The 23,827-nt window shown below is 32.3% G+C and overlaps 1 protein-coding gene across 1 annotated transcript in view; it reads right to left on the bottom strand.

Moving 5' to 3' along the window:
* LOC123527386 (peroxisomal membrane protein PEX14-like) overlaps positions 1-23,766 on the bottom strand; it is a 60,505-nt gene extending 36,739 nt beyond the window's left edge. The window contains exon 1 of the mRNA XM_045306793.2: positions 23,696-23,766. Within this exon, the coding sequence (XP_045162728.2) occupies positions 23,696-23,716 (21 nt within the window). The 5' untranslated portion in view covers positions 23,717-23,766. The remainder of the gene's footprint in view (positions 1-23,695) is intronic.
* Positions 23,767-23,827: the final 61 nt, after the last annotated feature.

Raw genomic sequence — 23,827 nt, 5'->3', positions numbered from 1 at the left:
CCTTTACAGACGAATTCCCCCTTAGAAAAAAAAATAAAATTTATAAACAAACCAATACAAATTTTTAAAATTTGAACAAGGGGAAAACAATTAAAAATTAAAAACTTTAGGGGTGTATTTAGTAGAAATAATTTACAAAAATTAAAAAAATAGAGTTGGAAAAATAATTTTTTTTAGATGACTTGTTTGGCCCGGAACAATTGGTTTGTTATTAAAAACATGATTTCGCCCCATTTGACTTCCCCCAAAAAAAATAAAAAGTTATACCAAAATTAAATACAACAATGTTCAATATCAAGACAAAACAATATGCTTTGTGGTATTATTTTTTATTTTTCATTAAAAAAGTTCAAATAAAGTACCATTTTATATTTATTGTATAAAATACAAAAAAATTAATAAATCAAAGAGTAAAGAACAAACATTATAAATTATTTTTAAAAAAAAAGGAATTTTTTTTTAAATAAATTTTTAACTGGAAAATAAAAAATGGAATATTCTAAAATAAATGAAAAAATAAATAAAATAGAAAAAAAAAATAGAAAAAACAATTTAAAAAGAAAACCTCCATTGTTTTTAACGTATACCAAGTAGTGGTGGATTTTTTTTCAAAGGAAAACTTAAAAAGTATCCCGGTTTAGTTCAAAATGTAAAATGAAAAAATTTAATTTTTAAATTCATTTTTTAATTTTTCTTGTTTATGCAATTAAATTAGATAAAAGGGGAACTAAATTACAAATAAAAAAAAAAGAAAATGTAATTCTTCAAAGTTAAATGCAAAAAATAAAAGAAAAAATGATCTATTTCTATTAAAATGAATAAATTTAAAAATAAATGATGTTATTTCTATTTTAATTCTTTAAAACTTAAAAATATTTTTATTTTAAAAATTTAGGTTCATAATTTTAAAAAAAACTTTAATAAAAATTTAATAAAAAACTTTAATTAATTAAAAAATAAGCTAATGTATCAATACCCTTATCAAGAAAAATCTTTTTCGTCATAACGGTAAAGATGTTTTTTTATAAAATAACTGGGGAAAAATTGTGTTTATTAGAACGAATAACTTTAAAGGTGTGATTTCTTTTGGGTTTTATTAAACAAAGTATCTTTGAAAATTTTTTTGCTATTGTTTTCTTTAAAAACAAGTTTTTTTTAAATTTCCCTTTTCATTTTTTAACATTAACTTCTTTTCTAAAAAATTGAATACATTTACTTCTTAACCGACAAATTCAAAAAATTACACACCGGCACTTTACTTTAAATTTTCCAATTACTTTTTTTATTATCAAATAAAAATTTTGATTGTTTCTAATCATATTTTCAAATAAAACTTTGTCCTTATAAAAGTCTTTATAGCATCTTTGGTTTTTATTTCATAACATAAAGAAAACAGTGTCAGTAAACAATAATTTTTCAAATTACCCTTACTTTTTCCTTTAAATAATTTTAAAAAAAATCATCATTAAATTTTTTGATAAATCTAGAAGCACATTCCCAAAATAACAAGGGCGTTTAATAACAAACTTTCTTTATTTAAAAAATACCAAAAAGTTTGAGTTTTAAAAACCCTTTAACTAACAAATGAAAAGGTTTGGTATGATTTTTAAAAAAATATTTTATCATGAGTTAATTTAATATTAACCCTCTTCGTAAATTCTCCATCCTTACCCAATACAGAGTTGTTCATTAACTTAAAAAAATCCTTTTTAAAAAGAATTTTTTTTCTTTAGATCTTTTTTGGAATTTAAAAACAATATCTTTTTTTTAAACCAAGGGTTTCATAAAAGTTAATATTTTATGTATTTTTTTTATTTTTAACCTAATTGTGTATATAGTTCAAGATTTTTATAATGAACTACTAATTTTTTTTTTCATTAAAGTTGGAACCCAATTCTTTACATTATTTTTCCTATTTCAAATTTGAATATTTTTTCTATAATTAGAAAGCCTTGATTGGTTAAAAATTTTTTTCAGGAGCTAAAGGGTAATCATTGGGGGTTTTTATGTAATTTTTTGGATATTCAAGATCACATTCAACATAAAGTTAGTTTTACCTTTTCAATTAATTTTTTAAATTTTTTTTCGGGGTATAAATTTAAATTTTCCCGAGGGAAAGGTTGACACATAGCCCAAACCAAAGGTTTTTGCGTCGAGGTAATAATTATTTCCCCCTTTTCTTTTTAATTATAATCTTTCATATATTTTTGTTTGCTTTACTGTATCTTTTGAAATATAACTTATTCCCCCTCTTATCCTTTTCAATAAAAAAGATTTCATATCAAAATCAGTATTAAATCTAACTAATTCCAGTCATTTTTAAAAAATTTCATCCCAAGCTAAACCAGGCACTAAAAAAAAACAAGGATCAATTTTGAGTACTCTAAAATAGTTTTCTAAAATTTTCGAATACATCCTAAAAGTAATACTCATTTTTTAAAATAGAATGAATTCCCCATTGTTTTAAATTTAAATTTTTCCAAACATTTTAGCATGTTCGAAATTTATTATCAGAAATATTAGTTTCATTTAAAAAATTTAATAAACTCTTCTTTTTGAAAATAATTTTGCTTTTAAATTTTTAAATAATCCCTGTAACATATGGATAAACAACCTTTTTTCTTTAATAATTTTTATGTAATCAAATTCTTGAGAAAGTATTTAAATTCGGAATATTTTTTTCTAGGTTACCAATGATTGAGACATAAAATTTGGAATGAATCAATAAAGACCCAATCAGAATCATAAAGCCATATATCTTTCCCTATTTTTAGGAAAAACATTAATTTCTTTTTAAATTTCCCCATTTGTTGCATAATAAAAAAACCGCATAACCCCTTTAAAATTTAAAATAAAAGGAATTTTATGTGTTAGTTTTAAAAAAATTTACATTCTGAGTGAGCATTCCCCGAATTTTCCTGTTATTGACAAAATCACGGGGCAGGATTTTTATTTTCCTTATTTCTTTTTTACAAATAGACAAAACTTTTTTTTTTTAAATTTGGTTTTTAAACATTTTAAAATTTTAGTTCTTTGTTAAAATGTTCTTTAAATTTTCTTTACAAATTTCCCCTTTCCCAAGCTTTTTTCAATAAACTTATAAACGCCTTAGGACCCCTATAAATCTGGGGTTGGTTTTGTTTAAATTTATCGCAAACAAAAAAAAAATTTTTAAACCGAAAAACCACAATCAATGATTTTTATATGGTTCGTAAATGAGATTTAGTTGATGGTAAAGCAAAAACTTTTTTTTATTGATTCAAAATCAGCAAAAATTTTCAAAAGGGACTGCTAAACCTTATGATAATTTTTAAATTTTACTTTTTTCCCCCCTTTTTGGGATTTTTTTCCCTTTGGGTACCATTAAAACTAAACAGTTTGGATGTGTTTATTTAAAATTCTTTCTTTTAAGTTTGCAGACAAGCTACAAAAAAGTTTCTTTTTGTATTTTTTGTTTGTTATTCATTAATCGTTAAAGTCTTTTTTTCCAAAAATAATGTTTTACTACATTTTGAGGGCTTTCGTCTTTATCATTATTTTACATTATTTTATCATTTATTTTTTTCTTAGTAATTAGCAACATGTTGGTTCTTCGTATTTTATTTGATATGACAAGGATAAATACTATTTTTTTTCATTCCAAATAATTAAATGATATTTTATTTTAAAACTTTTATTTTTGGTATTTGATTAATGTAACAGGAAATTTAATTCCTAAATCAAATCTTTATATGTTTTTTTATAATTGAAAAACTTCCGAATGCTTTGTTTCAGGGAAAATTTTAAGCTAAATGCACCATCTAAAACATTCATTACATCATTCTTTATATTTTTTTTTAAACCCCTTTTTTGAATTTTGTAATGGTTTTTTTTAATTCTAAATAACTTGAACAGCCAAAGGGCATATTTTATCTTTTATATAATGAGTCAACGACTCATTTTTTTTCCCCCCCCCCGTTCCTTTAGAAATCCAATACCCAAATTTTATTTATTATTTCATCAAAAACTTGATGTAAAGTTTTTTTTTCGTTTTGTTTAAAAATTTTAAAGCCTTTGATTGAAAATAACGATTTTATATTGTATCAGTTTTATCCTTTTTTCAAAAGTTATTTTTTTAAAAAAACATTTATTTTTTATACCCTTTTAAAGTTTTAAAATTTAGATTTAAGTATTTAAAGAGTCGTTTTTTAGTTAAAAAATAATTGTTTTTTTGGGTCTTGTCTATATGTATTTTTTAAATTTTTAAATTTTTTTAATATTGTTTTTTGATCTCTCGATTTCCATTTATTAATTTTAGAAAAAAATCTTTAAGCAAAAAAGGATTAAAAAAAAATTAAAAAAAAATTAAAAAAAAAATAAAAATAAATAAAGTTTTAAAAAACTTTAAGAAGAAATAAAAAATTTTAAATTATATCTTTTTCCATTAACTTTTTATATTCCCCATTTTTCTCGTTTGTCCCTTTACAAAACATTTTTTTTTAACCCCGGGATTAAACCAAATTCTTTAGAGCTTTGTAAGTGCTTCTTAAAAATTTTTTTCTTAAATATCACAGCGGTTACAATAACTTTTTTAGGATTTTTTCGATAATTATTTTGGGCTGGGGGCAATCACAAATCTTTTCATCATTTTCTTTTTCAGTTAATAGACAACCACAGTCCCATTTAATAAAGTTCTTTTATGAAATAAGGATCATAAATTTTTTAAATTATCAATAACGGGATTTTTTTTCATCCTAATATTTTATCAAGTTTTGATTAATAACATTTCTTTTTTTAAAAAAATTCTTATATAATTTTCATCTGGGTTTTTATTTCTCCTAAAATGCTAGATAATTTTGGATAATCATTCATCTCCTTTCTATTAACCATTATATAAATATACTTATAGAAAAAAAAATTTTTAAAAAAACAACGTAAAATTTTAAAACGCTCTTTTTCTTTTTTTACTTTTTTTTCCGTTAAGTTTAAAATTTCCCTTTATATGCATTTTCAAGGGGTGTTGAATAAATTTTTTTTTTTCGCATTTTTAATAAAATTTTAAAAATATCCTGAAAAAACTTTTTTCCTTCTTCTTTTTTTACTTTTCCAATCCTTTTTTGTTTTAAGTTTTTTTATTTTGTGGTGATGTGATTTTAAAAAAAAATTCTTGTCGTCAATTTTTTGTCTTTTTAAATATGGTAATTATGATGGGAAAACCCAGAACTGCTACAAAATAGGAAATTTGGGAAAAAGTGCTAAGCAGGAACAACCCCAAAAAAACCCCGCTGTAAATATAATCCAGTACTTACTCCCCACAAAATTTAAACTTTTTTTGTAAGCACAGCTAGTTTAGTTAAGTGAAAAATTTAAATTTACTATTGTTTCTATTCCATTATATTTGAAAATTTAATTTTTTTGCTCATTTATTAATTAAAAATTTTTTTTCTAAATTAAATTTGTTCAAAATCGCTAAACGGAACCCAACAATTTAAATTTTCCTATAACCCTTCCATTTTACTAAAGCTTTTTTTTCTTTAGTTCGCTAATAACTTTTTTATTCTAAAAACTTCTTGTGTAGTAGGGAAAAGTTTTTTTCATAAAAGAACCTTGAAAATATTTTATCATTTAAAATTTTTAAAGGATGTTCTGGGATTGTATTTTAATTTTTTTAAATTAAAATATTTTTCCCCGCCAGTTTGGGTATACCTTTTTAAAAAAGTCTTTTAAGGGGGTTAAGCGAAACCCACACCAAATTTTAAATTTTGCTTTTTCTCTTTGGGATCTTTAAATCACCATATAAATTAAAATAAAAAATAAACCTTTTTGTTTTTTCTAGCTTCGGGTTTTTTGCATTTTATACGAATTTTTGTTTTTTTATATTTATCAAACCCTACCTGCAAATTACTAAATAAGTATAAGTTTTTGCTGTAAAAATATTTCCCTTATTCTTTTTAAATTCTATTAAATCTTTCTTTACAAAAAGCCTTTCCTTATTTAAAGTTGATAAATATTTAACTTTTTTTATTCAAAATGATTCAAACTTTTTATTATAAAATTCTTTTCCTTCATCTACCCATAAAATTTTTTTGGTAATCTTTCCTTCTAAAATTATTTTTTCAAAGCTTTAGTAACAATTCTCCCGTTTTATTTTTTAATGGAATAACCCCAAACACATTTACTAAATAATCAATAACGGTTAACAATATTTTACTCCTTTTATTATATTTTGAAAAAAACTTTGCATGCAACAAATCACTGCCAAGTACCCAATATCTTAACTACACCTTGTTTCCTAAATTTTCTTTTTAAATTTGGTTTTGTGTAAATTTTTTCTGCTAATTCACGCTCATGGGATTTTGGGGGTATCCTACCCCCCCTTTTCCCCTTTTTTTTATTTTTGTCCCAACCCTTTTTTTCGTTTTGATAGGTTTTTAAAAACTAAAATTTTTTCAATCTTTTCTCCAAATGTTTTTTATTTAGTTTTATTTAAATTGGAAAGCATTTTTTTGGGACATTCACTTTACTTAGTCTTAGTTTGCAAAAGTCATGGGCCCAACATCTGCTCCAGTTCATTGACAGGGGGGCCATTATCTAGGGGGTTTCCTGGCCCCAATAATTATATCCCCGGGGGTTTTAAAAATTTTTTAGGGAATAAAGGTAACAAAGGGTTTGTGAAAATCAAATTACCTCCTGTCTTTAACAAACTTTGATTTCATTTTCCACAAATGAAAAGGTAGCTTTTACATTTTTTTTTCCCATTTTTTTTATAAATAATGGGGGGTTTTTAATTTTCCTAAAACTTTTTTCTTTCAAAAAATATATTTTATTTTGTAAACTCCTCATATCAAAATGTATTTTAAATTTAACTTTAAAACTTTTAGTCTGTTTAAACCGGGATTTTAAATTGGCCGGCATTGGTCAGTTCGGACCGAGGGGAAGGTCAGGGGGGGCAGTCCGGACCAAAAAACAAAAACTTTTTTTTGTTTAAAACCAAAGGTTTTCATTTGGTTTTTTAAATAAAGATTTAAAAAAATTTTTAGGGTATCAAGGGACCAAGTTGATTTAAGTTAGGGGAAGTGAAATCCCTTTTGAAAGGTCAAGGGTCAGGGGGTCAAATTGATTCGCACAAAAATATATATACTAATATCAAAGAAATTTTTATTAACAACAATTTATTTTTATAGCTCTTTGTTTAATATTTGCATTGTGAACACCTGCAAAATTTATTTTACTTTTTATTTTGTTAAACATAAAATCACCAACACTTTTATTCAGACGATTTACTTTTAATGGGGAATATCTCCACCGGTCAAGACGCGGGCTGCGGGCACCGTGGAAACCAAAAAATACTTGTTGTGTATAATACTATTGTAAATCAATCCAAGAAAAAATGAATTCGCTGCACTCCACAGTTGAACAAAGTAAAAACTCATATTTATTGTGCGTGACCAACTGCTGTGTATCGAAATTCCAAAAACAAGGATGAAAACTCGTCTGAATGGAAAGGATATTTGATTTGGAGTGGTATTACTACTACTTTGTTTAACATTTCCCCTAACATCATTGTTAGAACTGGGGAACTTTGAGATCAAATGGCAAACACACTGTGGGGAACCCACGTGACCAGATGGTAAGGTACGGAGCCTGAAAGGACAACAAATCGGCTCGATTCGGGTAAAAAAAATTTGTAGTAACTTTCTTTTTACTTGACGGGTTTTCTTTAAAAAAAAGGGCAAGCCTTCTTCTATTAAAAGGCAGATACTCGTTGCTGGTAAGAACCCGAAAAAAATGATATTTTTGCAAAAAGGTAACGGCCTTTTGTTTATCACAAATTTTTGTGCTTGGATGGGGCATTTCATTTAAAGACTCTAATTGATTTGCAATCATCTTCAGCCATAATTCTTAGTTTTTGTGGCTTTCCCCATTTTAGACTGAGACGGGGCCCGACAAAAACGAAGCGCATGGTCCGGAGACTTTGGGAAATGCAAGGCCCCGGGCAATATCAAAGGCTCCTTTTTTTGCTGAATTTTTTCATGTTTTACTCACGGGGTCATTGTTATACAGTAGATTATCAATATCCAACCGCTTTTCTCAAAATTACGGAAATTTAAGGGAATTTTTAAGTTCTTTCGGGAAAACTTTTTAAGTTTTAAAATTTTGAACGGAATTTCGGTTACTCTAAGTAAAACACTGGATCCCTTGAATTTGAAGCACATGATTTCAGCTGTGTTCAAAATGCTTTTTAAACAAGAGACCGCCTGCGGGGGCGACGCCATTGATTTTTTTTTTTAAATAGAAATTTGTCCTACCCAGATTTTCTAAGTCAAAAAAGGGGCCCATTCTTGCAAAAAGCAGGAAAGAGTTATGTTTTTTTGATGTACAGTGTCCATTATGATTGGAAAAAAGTTGCAATTTTTAAAACAATAGTTTTATAGTTTATAGAAAAAATTGACTTAAACTAATATTTAACCAAGAAAATGATTTTTCAAAATCCAAAAGGGGGAAAAAAAATTTTTGCAAAAAGCAGGTGGAGTTATGTTGCTTGCTTTTCAGGGCGCTTTGTGGTGAACAACAGGTTTCAAGTTTTAAAGCATAGTTTGATGGTTTAAAAAGAAAAAGTTGCCTAAAAAATAAAACTTAACCAAAAATTGATATTTTAAGTCCAAAAGGGGGCCATCATTCTTGCAAAAAGCAGGGTGGAGTTATGTTTCTTTCGTACAGGGTCCACTTTGTGGTGAAAAACGTTTGCAATTTTTAAACCAAAAAGCTTTGATAGTTTAGGGTAAAAGTTGACCTAAAAAAAAATTTAACCCCGAAAAAATGATTTTTCAAGTCCAAAAGGGGGGGAAAAAATTTTTGCAAAAAGCAAGATGGAGTTTTTTTTCTTGATGTACAGGGTCTGCTTATGATGGTGAACAAGTATTCCAAGTTTCAAAGCAATAGCTTTGATAGTTTAGGAGAAAAGTTGACCTAAACATAAACTTAACCAAGAAATCTGATATTTTCTAAGTACAAAAGGGGCCATAAATCTTGCAAAATGCAAGATGGAGTTATGTTTCTTGCTATACAGGGTCAGCTTATGATGGTGAACAAGTATTCCAAGTTTCAAAGCAATAGCTTTGATAGTTTAGGAGAAAAGCTGACCTAAACATAAAACTTAACCAAGCAACGCCGACGCCGACAACCGCTCAAGTGATGACAATAACTCATCATTTTTTTTCAAAAAATCAGATGAGCTAAAAATGTAAAAACTATTCTATGTGCTTGTGATTTCATTTTCAGGTTCAGTCAATGATGAGGAGCCAAAGGTCGGCGAAGTTATCTTTAAGTGCTTTCGACAGACGTCGACAAAAATCCAAAAGTAGTTAGACCAAAATTTTGGCCGAATTCAATTGAAGAAAGTTTAAAATGTTTGGAATATATTGTGAAAACGCCAACAATAAAACTATTTAAAAGTGGCTCCAATACACTTTCTTCTCACTCACGAAAGGTCTAAAGAAAAAAGGGCTCACGGATCGCCATATAAGTGGGCGCCGAGTAGATCAAGTTCCAAGAACAAAAGAATTATACATTCAAGTCCTTTCAAAATTAGTCCTAGTCGTTCCTCAAACAAACCACTGGTATGTTTCTTCAAAAAACAAGGAAATCTCTATTCAGTGCTTTTACTGAAAAGCAGAATAACAGCTGTATTTTTTGTTGGATTTAACGTCGCACCAACACATGGATAACAGCTGTAATGACATATTGAATGATAACTTGTGTACATTTTTTTGACGATGAGTATAACAAGAGCACCGCCTTGCGGGTGCTGACGCTCATCTGATTTTTTTTGTATAACAGAAATATTGTCCTACCCATGATTTTCTAAGTCTAAAAAGGGCCATCACTCTTGCAAAAAGCAGGATAGAGTTATGTTTCTTGATGTACAGTGTCCACTTATGATGGTGAAAAACTGTTGCAAGTTTTAAAGCAATAGCTTTGATAGTTTATGAGAAAAGTTGACTTAAACATAATATTCAACCAAGAAAATGATTTTTCTAAGTCCAAAAGGGGCAATAATTATTGCAAAATGCAGGATGGAGTTATGTATGCTTGCTGTACAGGGTCAGCTTATGATGGTGAACAAGAGTTTGCAAGTTTTAAAGCAATAGCTTTGATAGTTTAAGAGAAAAAGTTGACCTAAACATAAAACTTAACCAAGAAATCTGATATTTTCTAAGTCCAAAAGGGGCCATAAAATCTTGCAAAAAGCAGGATGGAGTTATGTTTCTTGCTGTACAGGTCAGCTTATGATGGTGAACAAGTGTTGCAAGTTTTAAAGGAATAGCTTTGATAGTTTAGGATAAAAGCTGACCTAAACATAAAACTTAACCAAGAAAACTGATTTTCTAAGTCCAAAAGGGCAATAATTCTTGCAAAAAGCAAGATGGAGTTATGTTTCTTGATGTACAGGGTCTGCTTATGATGGTGAACAAGTATTCCAAGTTTCAAAGCAAAAGCTTTGATAGTTTAGGAGAAAAGTTGACCTAAACATAAAACTTAACCAAGAAATCTGATATTTTCTAAGTACAAAAGGGGCCATAAATCTTGCAAAAAGCAAGATGGAGTTATGTTTCTTGCTATACAGGGTCAGCTTATGATGGTGAACAAGTATTCCAAGTTTCAAAGAAAATAGCTTTGATAGTTTAGGAGAAAAGCTGACCTAAACATAAAACTTAACCAGGCAACGCCGACGCCGACGCCGACGCCGACAACCGCTCAAGTGATGACAATAACTCATCATTTTTTTTCAAAAAATCAGATGAGCTAAAAATGAGATTGCCGACAGCATTGAAAATATTTTACCAATAGGTCTCAGATAGCTAAAAGAATGTGACTTAGATGAAGTGATGTTAAACTTCTTCAGGGAACTTTCTCCTAGACAATACCGCCTTTCAACTTTTTACAGACGTTGTAAAATGGTAAAGTTTACAGAACAGCAGTGACATGCGCTATTCTAAGCAAAGTATATTGTTCTGGAATTCAGGCTATTTGGTGGGCGCTTTATTCATTTTATGGGTGGTTTTAAAAATGATGGTCAGCTTGTTGAAAGTCGAGGTGAAAAAGCAATGTTATCCCCTTGTGAGTCTGGAATTAATTTTGCAGTGGCTTCGATGAGCGTGTTGAGAAAGTTTGATCCATAACATATGACAGAGGTAATGAACAACCACAGCTGGGGATTCTAACTGGCATGATTGATTCTCTTTCGATTGCACTGGATGGATGGTCTTTTTGCGTAACATTCGATGGCCAAAAGCTTACGCAAGGACACGCATGAATGAGATATGGAGACTGGTGTCTTAACTGATAGAATGTTTCAGGATTCGCCTGAAATTAATTAGTTTAAAACAAAAGGAGTAGTTTTACAAACTAACCTTGTAAAGGTTTTTTTTGTTTTGTGATTTTTCTGTCACATAACAAATTCGCTTGCTTATATGTTCATTTTCAAGTTTGGGTGGAAGTCACAATACACATATATAACTACATTTTATCATACAGTAGGGGATTTAGTTGTAATTTTCTGAATATTGTTCAAGACATACGCCTAAATGTCTGAGAAATTTTATAAATGTTCTCCGAATATTATGAAAAAATATTGCTAAAACTGTGTGAGAGGTTTAAGTATTTCTTTTTTTTTATTTTTCACAATTTAGATATTACTTTTCTGGAAACAAATTAACATTGTCTGATTTGAATGTTACAATAAAGAAACGACCTATTTTTCTAAATAAAAATTTATTATAATCACATTGATTTATCACAGAACATATTGATTTACAAAGGAAAGATTATGTTATATTTTGATTTACAAATGAAGCATAATAATAAATATAATAATAGAATACGGTCAATTTTTTATTTTGTTTTTATCATTGTAACTTGACTTCACTGACTTACCTAATGACGAAATTTTACATCAAAGCGCCGAAAGCTTTTAAAGTTCGTAAAATGAAAAACTTTCGAAATATGACAGGATACTGTACTGAAATAGCAATAAGAGTTAATTTCATATGTTTACGAGAAAGAGCTACATATTTTGAACTTACATAATTATATGCTTTTGGTCATTGAAACTTTTTTTCCATGCTTTCAAATACATTCCAGAAACATTCAAAATCAGAATTAGGTATGTTCACAAAAGTGATCGTATTATGTTTCAATGGTAAATCACGAGAAACAACAAGAGCTGTCTCCATAGGATGACATATGCCCCCGATGGCACTTTGAATGAGTAGTTATGGCCGATGTTAGAGTTTAGGACCTTTGACCTACGGAGCTGGGTCTTGCGCGCGACACGTCATCTTACTGTGTCACACATTCATGCGTAGTTATTTTAAAATCCATGCATGAATGACAAAGATATGGACCGGACACGCCCATCAATGCACTATCATGAAAAATGACCTTTACCGTCTAAGTGTGACCTTGACCTTTGAGCTATGGACCTGGGTCTTGCGCGCGACATGTCGTCTTACTGTGGTACACATTCATGCCAAGTTATTTGAAAATCCATCCATGGTTGACAAAGATATGGACCGGACATGCCCATCAATGCACTATCCTTTAAAGTCTAAGTGTGACCTTGACCTTTGAGCTACGGACCTGGGTCTTGCGCGCGACACGTCGTCTTACTGTGGTACACATTCATGCCAAGTTATTTGAAAATCCATCCATCGATGACAAAGATATGGACCGGACACGAAAATTGCGGACAGACCGACAGACTGACAGACGGACAGACAGTTCAAAAACTATATGCCTCCCTTCGGGGGCATAAAAATAGCTCAGTAATATCACAGCATGTATCTTGTGCAAAGGAATGTAAAAAATAAGGTAATTGTTTAACACATACACAGTAGTTAACATGAATAAAGGTTTTGACTAGTAGTTGTCTGAAACACAGGTATATTTCGTCACACACTGATGGCAACTGACAAAATGATCTTTTTTTCTCGTTTCTCTCATGTCGAGCCAATAGGGATTTTGTTGAGAACTCTGTCCCACAAGAAGAACACACAAAACTCTTTAGTTTCCCCATGTTTGTTGGCACGGTGAGACCTCAGGTCAAAGGAATCCTTGAATGGCTTTCCACAACATACATATTTCCCCTGATTATAATGTTTCATAAGATGCCGGCGAAGATTATATTTTTTGGTAAAATTTGTACTGCATACATCGCATACGTATTCCACTATTTCTGAAACATAAAGATGATTTTATATTTTCTATTATACATTCAAATATGTAAACAATTTAAACTTTTTGTATTTTTTATTTCCAGCGACTAAAGTAGATTATGTATGCGGAAACATGAACAAGTAGAAATCATGTAGAGCAAAGACATGTTTAAATTCGTATATTCTTCAAAGCAAAATAATTTTACGTAATCAAATTTTTAGGGAAAAAAGCAAAAATTCAGCAAAGAAGATGGAGCCTTTTAATATTGCTCCGGGCCATAGCATTTCCCAAAAGTGCTCCAGACCACAGCGTTTCTGTTTTTGTCAGGCCGTGGCGACAAGCACCGATATTATCCAGAAAAATTTCGCTCATCAGTCTAAAATCGGGAAAGCCACACAATAACTAACGAATTATGGCCTGAGGATGATTTGCAAATCAATTAGAGCACCTTTAAGTGAAATGCTCCGTGCCATAGCACAGCAATTTGTGATCAACGAAATGCGCCGTTACACTTTTTGCAAAAAATATCAATTTTTTTCTGGATTCTTACCAGCACCGAGTGTCTGCCTTTAATAGAGGAAGGCGTTCGTCTTTATTTTATGAAAACCCGTCAAGTATTTAGAAAGATACGACTAATTTTTTTACCCGAATCGAGCCGATTTGTTGTCATTTCAGGCTCCGTACCTTACCATCTGGTCACGTGGGTTCCCCACAGTGAAACATCCACATTGATAATCGCAATACATGATTTATATTAAATTTTTAATAACCCTTTAGAAGTCAGTGAGTCATTAGCAGGGGGCTTAAACTTAGTCAAGGCCGATAATGAATTTTTCATCCTTAATTGTTCATCCATACCCCCGCTACACTCATTTTTTTACTCTAAAACGTTCAAAATTCGCTCTCCTTTGACCCCGAGAAACAAAACTTTTCCGTACCCCCACCAGCAGAAGGGGGACATCTAAAAAATCCTTGATCCGCCCCCGGTTATTGCTGCTGATCTAATAAATGCTGATTTTGTTGAGAATATGAGATAAATGCAAATAAAACTTACATTTATCAAAAAGGGATTCAGTTCCTCATTGATTTATGTAAAATACCGAATTTTCAGGTGATTTAAACCTTTGTATGTATGTACTGTACACAATTAACCTTTACCGCATCTACACGGCAATGTGTGCAAGCGTTAAAACCAATAACTTTACATGACTGTGTACTGTGATTTATCCTCCATTATTTTGGTCCTTCAGAGTATTGACAATTGCCGTCACAAATATAAAACAACCTGACCGTCAAATTATTTTGACTAATGTCTAGATATAATCATGTGCATAGTATTTGTTTATCCTATGGCTTTCAACTACATTTTTAAAACAATTTAAAATTTATTTTTTGATGTTTTTAATGGGAATCTCAGCATTGGGAAAATCATATATTTTTTCTATAATCAGGTCTAGGAAAGTGGTATATTTACAGATTATCTGTAAATTTACAGATAATCTATAAATTTACAGATTTTTCGATCTGTAAATTTACAGATTGTGTGTATGAAAACTGATGAAATTACATTAATTCCAAAAACCGCAGCTTGAAATTAATAGGTTTATTTACAGTATGCATAAATTAACGTCATTTGTGAGTTTCAGCCATTTTTATTGACTTTGAGTGTTTGGCATTTTCAAAAAAAATCAAAGTCAACAAAAGCGACTGAAAGTTACAACTGACCTTTATTTATGCATGCCATAAGTACAGTAAATCAATAGTCCAAATAATTGTACTCGAGAGTTGAATATCGTTAATATTTTTTGACTTGTCGATATCCACCTCCGAGTACAAACCAGAAAAGGAAAAGAATGTGACAGCACTGTCCCCTTCTTTGCGTAAATAACAGCCAACGGAATCCGTTGGACGGGAATTGTGTTATAATAAAGCGATGGATCAAAAAAAGAAATACATACATAGAAAGCCTGTAATTGGGGACAATGCCCCCAGATTTAACAAACCGTCTTTCAATTTTCTTGTTGAGCTTATGACCAACCTGACAACACACAGAAAACAAGTTCCAAAGTATTTACCAAACATAACTTTCATACTGCACTTTGCAATTATATTTTTGATCCAGATATGATTAAATAGATCTACACATTTTAAATTTAACAACAGTATCTGAAGAAAACTAAACTGCATTATAAATATAAATTACAAGAGATCACAGAGTAATCTTGGCGCCCACCAATGTGCCATTTTTGAGTGTTCCAAATTTCAAGACTTACTGACTAGCTCAAGGTCAAACTTCATTTCCGTACACAACACTGTGCATGTGGTCCAAATTCGAAAGCTGTAGCTTGAGAAATGTGAAAGTAGGTCATTAGATCAATCTTAAGGTCAAAGTTTAATTCGGTACACAAAACTATGCAAGTGGTCCAAATTTGAAGGCTGTAGCTTGAGAAATGTGAAAGTAGGTCACTAAGTCAAAATCAAGGTCAAATTTCACTTCAGAAACAACTGTATGCATGTAGTCCAAAATTGAAGCCTGTACCTTCAAAAATGTGAAAGCAGGTCACTAGGTCAGTGTCAAGGTCAAAGTTTGTTTCAGTACACAATCCTATTCATGTGGTCTAAATTTGAAGCCTGTAGCTACAGAAATGTGAAAGTAGGTCACTAGGTCAATCTAAAGGTCAAAGTTCATTTCGGTACACAAAACTACACAAGTGGTCCAAATTTGAATGCTGTAGCTTGAGAAATATGAAAGTAGGTCACTAGGTCAATGTAAAGGTCAAAGTTTGTTTCGGTACACGAAACCATGCATGTGGTCTAAATTTGAAGCCTGTAGCTACAGAAATGTGAAAGTAAGTCACTAGGTCAAAATTAAGGTCAAAGTTCATTTCGGTACATAAAACTACGCAAGTGGTCCAAATTTGAAGGCTGTAGCTTGAGAAATGTGAAAGTAGGTCACTAGGTCAAAATCAAGGTCAAAATTTTATTTTGGAATACAGAACTATGCATGTGTCCAAATTTGAAGCCTGTACATTCAAAAATGTGAAAGTAGGTCACCAGGTCAATGTAAAGGTTAAAGTTTTGTTTTGGTACATAAAACCATGCATGTGGTCCAAATTAAAGGCTGTAGCTTGAGAAATGTGAAAGTAGGTCACTGGTCTAAATCAAGGTCAAATTTCATTTCGGAACACGAAATTATGCCTGTGGTCCAAATTTGAAGCCTGTACCTTCAAAAATGTGAAAGTAGGTCACTAGGTCAATGTCAAGGTCAAAGTTTATTTCTGTGCACAAAACTATGCATATGGTCCAAATTTGAAGGTTGTAGCTACAGAAATGTGAAAGTAGGTCACTAGGTCAAAATCAAGGTCAACTCATGTCAAGGTTCATCTTGCCACTCAAAACCATACATGGGTCCAAAATTTGAATGTTGTAGGTTATTGACAAGAAGTTTTTTAAAAGCTTTCCTAATATAAGTCAAATATGAACCATGTGACCCCAAGGGCGGGGCCATATTGACCCTAGGGATAATTTTAACAAACTTGGTAGAGAACCACCAGGCATGCTACATTACAATATCAAAGCCCTAGCTTTGTGGTTTGGACAAGAAGATTTTCAAAGTTTTTTCCCTATAAAAAGTCTAATGTAAACCATGTGACCCCCGGGCGGGGCCATATTTGACCCTAGGGGATAATTTTGAACAATCTTAGTAGAAGACCACTAGATGATGTCACATACAAAATATCAAAGCCCTAGGCCCTGTGGTTTTGGACAAGAGGTTTTTCGAAGTTTTTCCCTATATAAGTCTATATAAACCAGTGACCCCCGGGCGGGCCATATTAGACCCCAGGGAAATAATTTCAATCATCTTGGTAGAGGACCACTAGATGATCTCATACCAAAATCAAAGCCCTAGGCTCTGTGGTTTTGGCAAGAAGATTTTCAAAGTTTTTCCCTATATAAATCTATGTAAATTATAGAAATAAACAAAGGGCCATAACTTACTAAAAATTTGTTGAACCAGTCTGATTTTCAGGGGGACACAACTAGGGTACCAATACATCATTCTGACAAAGTTTGGTCAAAATCCCCCTGGTAGTTTCTGAGGAGATGCGATAACGAGAAATTGTTAACGGAAGGACGGACGGACGGAAGGACGCCGGACCACGGACGCAGAGTGATTTGAATAGCCCACCATCTGATGATGGTGGGCTAATAATAGATCTTCTTAAGCGTAAGAATAATAAAGACGCTTGATTTGATCACGTGATCGATTCTGAAACCGACACCTGTTTTGATCATGTGACCCATTCTGAAATCCAATAACTAGTTTCAATACGCTAAAAAAATGTGTTCATGATTCTGTGTGAAAATAGCAACTACTAAGGAATTGCAACGCCACTGATAAGTCGATTATTGATTTTTTTCATCGCCATGCACTGTTGTGGATGTGTATTATGGAGAAACTTTATCAGTTTGCGGCGATCAGTACCGTTTATCAGTAGGCGAATCTATAAATATGCGGCAACATTCTATAGATCCCGATTCGCAATCTGTTAAAATATCTTTTCTGTGCAGGTGTTATTTCTAAAATATTATTTCAGAAAATACAGTGCTGAAATGAAATACTTTTCGCATGTCTAAGAAAATATTTCAAAAGATATGTTATTTATAAAAATTAATACTATATAAAAAAAAAATAATAATAAATAAAATAAAAAACAGTGTTTTACTTGAAATAGAATAGGTAGAAAAAAATCATTACTTATTCGTCAGTTTGAATTGATGACTTATTTGGTTCGGGGGTGGGGAGGGGAGGAATTAATTTGACAGTTTGATTTTTTGTAATTATTATCTAATCTAATAATCGTCAGTAGATTCGTAAAATCAACTATGAACAGATTACTTCTGTTTTACACCAACTATTAAGAACATTTTAAAGCTAAAAGGCATATTTATGTACTTGGTCGGACCATCCTTATTCGTGATTGTATATTATGTATAATTATATATTTTGATCTCGAAATCAGCTGTAAATCGTTAATCAAAATGTCTTGTCCACAGAAGTTGCATAAAAATTAATTGAATTTCAAATAGTTACTAAAATTTAATACACAATAGCTCGGTGCATATCCATATCGGTGGACTCTTTGCGAAATATGCTTTATCGGCGGTTTCTTGCGTCGGCACCGGCAATTCTTTGCTATAAACAGGTTGGCAGTTATAAAAAGTCAGATAAACACACCAAATTAATTAAGCAATAATGTTTCCAGATAGTCATTAGCCTAGAGCCTCTCTGTGCGTAAAGCAAAAACTGGTTAAAGACTGTGGAAAAAGTCGGGCTAGTGTTCCATGTCAGTACACCATCAACAAATTTCATCGAGTTGCGAGCAAAATCGCTGATAATTAAAAAGTAAACACTATAAAACATAGAAAAGACAATCTTATGTTCCGTGCTCTACTTATTTTTGAGCAGCATACCTATGATCATGGATGGCAGCTCGACTTTTCGCCTCCCATACCAACTTGGGCACTGTTTATAGCAAAAAATAGCTGGTGCCAACGCAAAGAAACCGCCGTTATAGCAGATTTCGCAAAGAGTGCGCCGGTATGGATATGTACTGTGAATTGGAGAGAGCATCCTGAATATACATGTCATCTAGGGAAGGTTTGAATCCATGGAGATGTTGTCAAAAGTTATGGCATCAGAATCTTGCGGGCATGCAGTAATTTCAATAGCAACCACCACGCCACCGCAAATCAGGGGAGATATTTTTTTACTTTTTCCTGAAATCCGACCTCACTATAGGGCCAATAGAAACACGCTTATTCTGGGAAAGTACAGCATTTCCCAAACTGAACATGTGCCTGATTCTTTAGTCTAAAGATCAGAACATTATGCATATGACGTGTTTAACATATAATGTTCGAGAAATCCTTGAAAAAGGACCAAAGAAAAAATTCATTCCCAGATTTTTATATTATAAAAAACGCCATTTACGCTAATCAAACTGGTATTTATCTGCAGGAAAATTATCGTTTAACGTAAAAAGTGCGCTAGATACTGTTATAATTGCGCGTACAAATACGTATTTCATCATTTTTCAGACCGAGTAATTTTTGCTATGGGAGGTAATCCACCATTCTGCGATGATAACTTGCCGCAGGTGCCCGTTAAATTTTGGCCTCATTTTCTTGGATCCCTGCAGATGTACATTTATGTTAGCAGTTTAATGTATTTCATCTATCTGAGGGTGCAAATGGTTTCTGATGGTGATATTCGAAGGCAGAACCACCAGAAATCTTGTTCTTTTTCCACGGGCGTTTCGTATCCTAATTTACTAGAACCTAACAGTATACGCCAGTTCGGTAGGTTCATTGATATGACAAATCACGGTTTTCATAGTGTTTAATGTATTTCCTATATTATGATATTGATAGTTTGAAATACAGGTGTATATTAAATAACCTAAAATTGAAACAGACAATGTTATTTTGATCAACAAACAACATGAATAATAATATCACCATATATCATGTATGTTTTTAAGAAAACAGTTACTGAATTTTAGCAATAGTTGGAATGGAAAAAAGGTAGATCTGTAAAAATATTTTTACAGGTGTTTGTGTGTTAACTAATGACGATTCCTTATTAAAATGATGCTTATTTGTAACAAAAAACATTCCTGACTTTTTTTAATTGATAAGTATTGTACACATTAGAAAACATAGCCTAGATTTTTTCAATGTCAGTTCAAGGAAATCCTGTCCCTTTAAACTTTCACATATTGGAATATTTTGACTTTCTTTTCAAACTTTCATAAAGTGTTACAAAGTTTACCTGTTTCTGTTAGCCTGTCAAGAACACATGATGTCAAGACATAGAGTGCAAACAGAAGTATTGAAGAAATTGAAATACATTGTATAGCTTTATCTTTTTCATTTTATCAAATCTGGCAATGAAAGGTTTTTGTTTGTCGATGAACAACTGCTATTGAACAAGACTAGATTTTTATCTTTACCTTTTGAACAAACTAGAAAATGCTTTTGTAAAAAAGCGCATGTCTCCCCCAATGCAAAGTCCTATAGGCAAGAAGTCAATAGGGGTCAGGAGCGAAAGTCAAAGAGACACTGATGGTTGGCTGCAATAGGGATCATCTACTTGGCATGTCCAGTCATCCCGCTAAATTTCAACACTCTTGGCCTAGTGGTTCTCAAGTCACTGTTCAGGCTCCTGTGACCTTGACCTTTGATCAAGTGACCTCAAAATAAATAGGGGTCATCTACTCTGCATGTCCAATCATCCTATTAAGTTTCAACAATGTAGGTCAAGTGGTTCTCAAGTTATTTCCAAAAAATGATTTTACATGAACAGGCTACTGTGATATTGACCTTTAATTAACTGACCCCAAAATCAATAGGGGTCATCTACTCTGCATGTTCAATCATCCTATGAAGTTTCAACATTCTGGATCAAGTGGTTCTCAAGTTATTGATCGGAACTGGTTATCAATGTTCAGGCCCCTGTGACCTTGACCTTTAAAGGAGTGACCCCAAAAACAATAGGGCTCATTTACTCTGCATGAACAATCATCCTATGAAGTTTCAACAATCTGGGTCGAGAGGTTCTCAAGTTATTGATTGGAAATGGTTTTCCATGTTCAGGCCCCTGTGGCCTTGACCTTTAACAGAGTCACCCCAAAATCGTTAGGGGTCACCTACTCTGCATGACCAATCATCCTATGAAGTTTCATCATTCTGGGTCAAGTGGTTCTCAAGTTACTGACCGGAAATGGTTTTCAATGTTCAGGCCCCTGTGACCTTGACCTTTCACAGAGTGACCCCAAAATCGTTAGGGGTCATCTACTCTGCATGACCAATCATCCTATTAAGTTTCAACATTCTGGGTCAAGTGGGTCTCAAGTTACTGACCGGAAATGGTTTTCAATGTTCAGGCCCCTGTGACCTTGACCTTTAATGGAGTGACCCCAAAATCAATAGGGGTCATCTACTTTGCATGTACAATCATCCTATGAAGTTTCAACATTCTGGGTCAAGTGGTTCTCTAGTTATTGATCGGAAATGGCTTTCCATGTTCAGGCCCCTGTGACCTTGACCTTTGACGGAGTGACCCCAAAATCAATAGGGGTCATCTACTCTTTATGACCAATCATCCTATTAAGTTTCAACATTCTGGGTCAAGTGGTTATCTAGTTATTGATCGGAAATGGTTTTCAATGTTCAGGCCCCTGTGACCTTGACCTTTGACGGAGTGACCCCAAAATCAATAGGGGTCATCTACTCTTCATGACCAATCATCCTATGAAGTTTCAACATTCTGGGTCAAGTGGTTCTCTAGTTATTGATCGGAAATGGTTTTCAATGTTCAGGCCCCTGTGACCTTGACCTTTGACAGAGTGACCCCAAAAACAATAGGGGTCGTCTACTCCAGCAGCCCTACAACCCTATAAAGTTTGAAGGTTCTAGGTCAAATGGTTCTCCAGTTATTGCTCGGAAATGAAGTGTGACGTACGGACGGACGGACGGACAGAGCAAAAACAATATGTCTCCTGGGGGAGACATAAATATAGAAGTGTATTGAACACAAAGTTAATAAATTTTATTGTTGTGCACTGTTAAAGTTGTGACCCATCCATTTCTTGCCACACACAAGTGCATTACATAATGCCTGCATGTACTTCCCTGACATGAATGGGTTACATCAAGTCTTGAAACTGCAAAGCACTGCCCTCATCAGTCCTCTCAGTACTTTGATTTTTCCTTTGCAGTGATGTATATATTATCTAGATTCCTTAAAAAAACTTTCAAACTATGGCAGTTAAAAAAATTCAGAGGTTTAAATTGCGTGTACTACATGTTGGAAAATGGCTGATACAGGTAAACACATTACTACACGAAGCATTTTCATTGGTCACGCCTCCGACCGCCATTACATGAAGACGATTCAAACGTTAGAGGTTTAAATTCTTTACAACAGAAATTCTTGATAAATATGTCCTGTTCTTATGTTTTTTATTTACTATTTATGATTTAAAACAACAGGTAAGCTGTTAAGGCTAAAGAAAAATCGTGACTACTGATAAATCGTAATTTCAATCGACCACAGTTTCCACCACAGTTTTGATTGTTTCTGGTTGAGACCTCTAGGTAGACAATGTAAAATATCAAAATGTAAAATCGGTCTACCCGAGGTCTCATTATTTAGACTACTGGTACTGATGATAAACCCAGACAGATCATAAAGTCGACCACCTGAGAAATTTTCAATTGCAATCGGTTATTTATAAAATTGAACGCACCATCTAATAGATTCCACTAACAACACCAACTGGTGTAAACAAAAACTAAATTGGTACATATTCTGTATAAATAAATGACTTACATTTATTTGTATAAAAAATATTTATCCAAAATTACTGGGAAGTGGGTGTTTTTTGCGAATGCTCACTGTTGAAACATGAAGGCCTGACATTTGATAACTTTCATTACTTGATCAGGAATGATTCGAATGTTGCAGCTTTTTGGGGAAGGTTTCGTATAATAGTATGAAGAAAATTTTGTAAATGACAAAGTGTTCGAATTTATCATCAGTAAACGTTCATACAGTCCACATTTTACAAACCCCTTGCAGGGCCTCACTTTGTGTGAGTTTGTTAACTGAAAATACATTTGATTTATGTAAAGTTTTCAGCAAATGTTAAGCTTTATTTTGATACCTACCATTGATTACAATTTGCAGAAATGAAAAAGTTACATGTAAAAAACCTCATTTTCTGTTCGGGTTTATCATCAGTACCAGTAAGTAAATCAATCAATTTCAAGTTGCGATTTTGAGTCCAAGTACGATTTTAGCAGTTTTCAAACATTTCATCTGTATTTTATAGATCGAAAAATCTGTAAATTTATATATTATTTGTAAATTTCTGTAAATATACCACTTTCCTAGACCTGATAATTATGTAGTGGTTCTTGTCGAAGCCGAAGCTCCGAGGTTCGAATCCCGGTCGAGGCTGCACATTTTTCCTGAGACTGTTACATTCGGGGGCTCGTCTGGGATGCTCACCCTTGAAGCCCATGAAGGGCGAAGCAGTTTGGCTGGGGTGTGCATCTGAATTCGGTTAATGGTCTGCGGCAAACATTGGCCAGGAGTGCCAATGTCTCCCAATAAGAGGGAAGGTGTGTAACGGTTCTCGTATTGGGAAGCCTCGGTAGCTCAACTGGTAGAGCGTTGGCACGGTAAGCCGAAGTTCCGAGGTTCGAATCCCGGTCGAGGCTGCACATTTTTCCTGAGACTGTTACAATTAAATGGGACGCTAAAATCGACCAAAAAGAAACCAGTCTTCTGCTTATTTAAAGCGAAGTTCGCATGAAATACCTGTATCATACATATCAAATTTGTGTTTAAGAACAAATCGAGTTATTTTCATGAAATGGCAATGTTTCAAAAGAGTAAAAATGTGTATTAAACATCCTAATTTTTCACCTTTGTCTCTCGGTCAGCCATATTTGTTGCTCCACCTTATCTCTTATTTAACGTAATGTTTCATTGGTATTTTTGCAATAAATATATCCAATCAGATTACCTGTCTCTGCATTCTCAAGTTAATTTGAGAAA

This window comes from Mercenaria mercenaria, chromosome 14, assembly GCF_021730395.1.
Source record: "Mercenaria mercenaria strain notata chromosome 14, MADL_Memer_1, whole genome shotgun sequence".
Classification (NCBI taxonomy): domain Eukaryota; kingdom Metazoa; phylum Mollusca; class Bivalvia; order Venerida; family Veneridae; genus Mercenaria; species Mercenaria mercenaria.
Note: the sequence above shows the minus strand (reverse complement) of the source record. Positions and strands in the feature narration are given on the sequence as shown.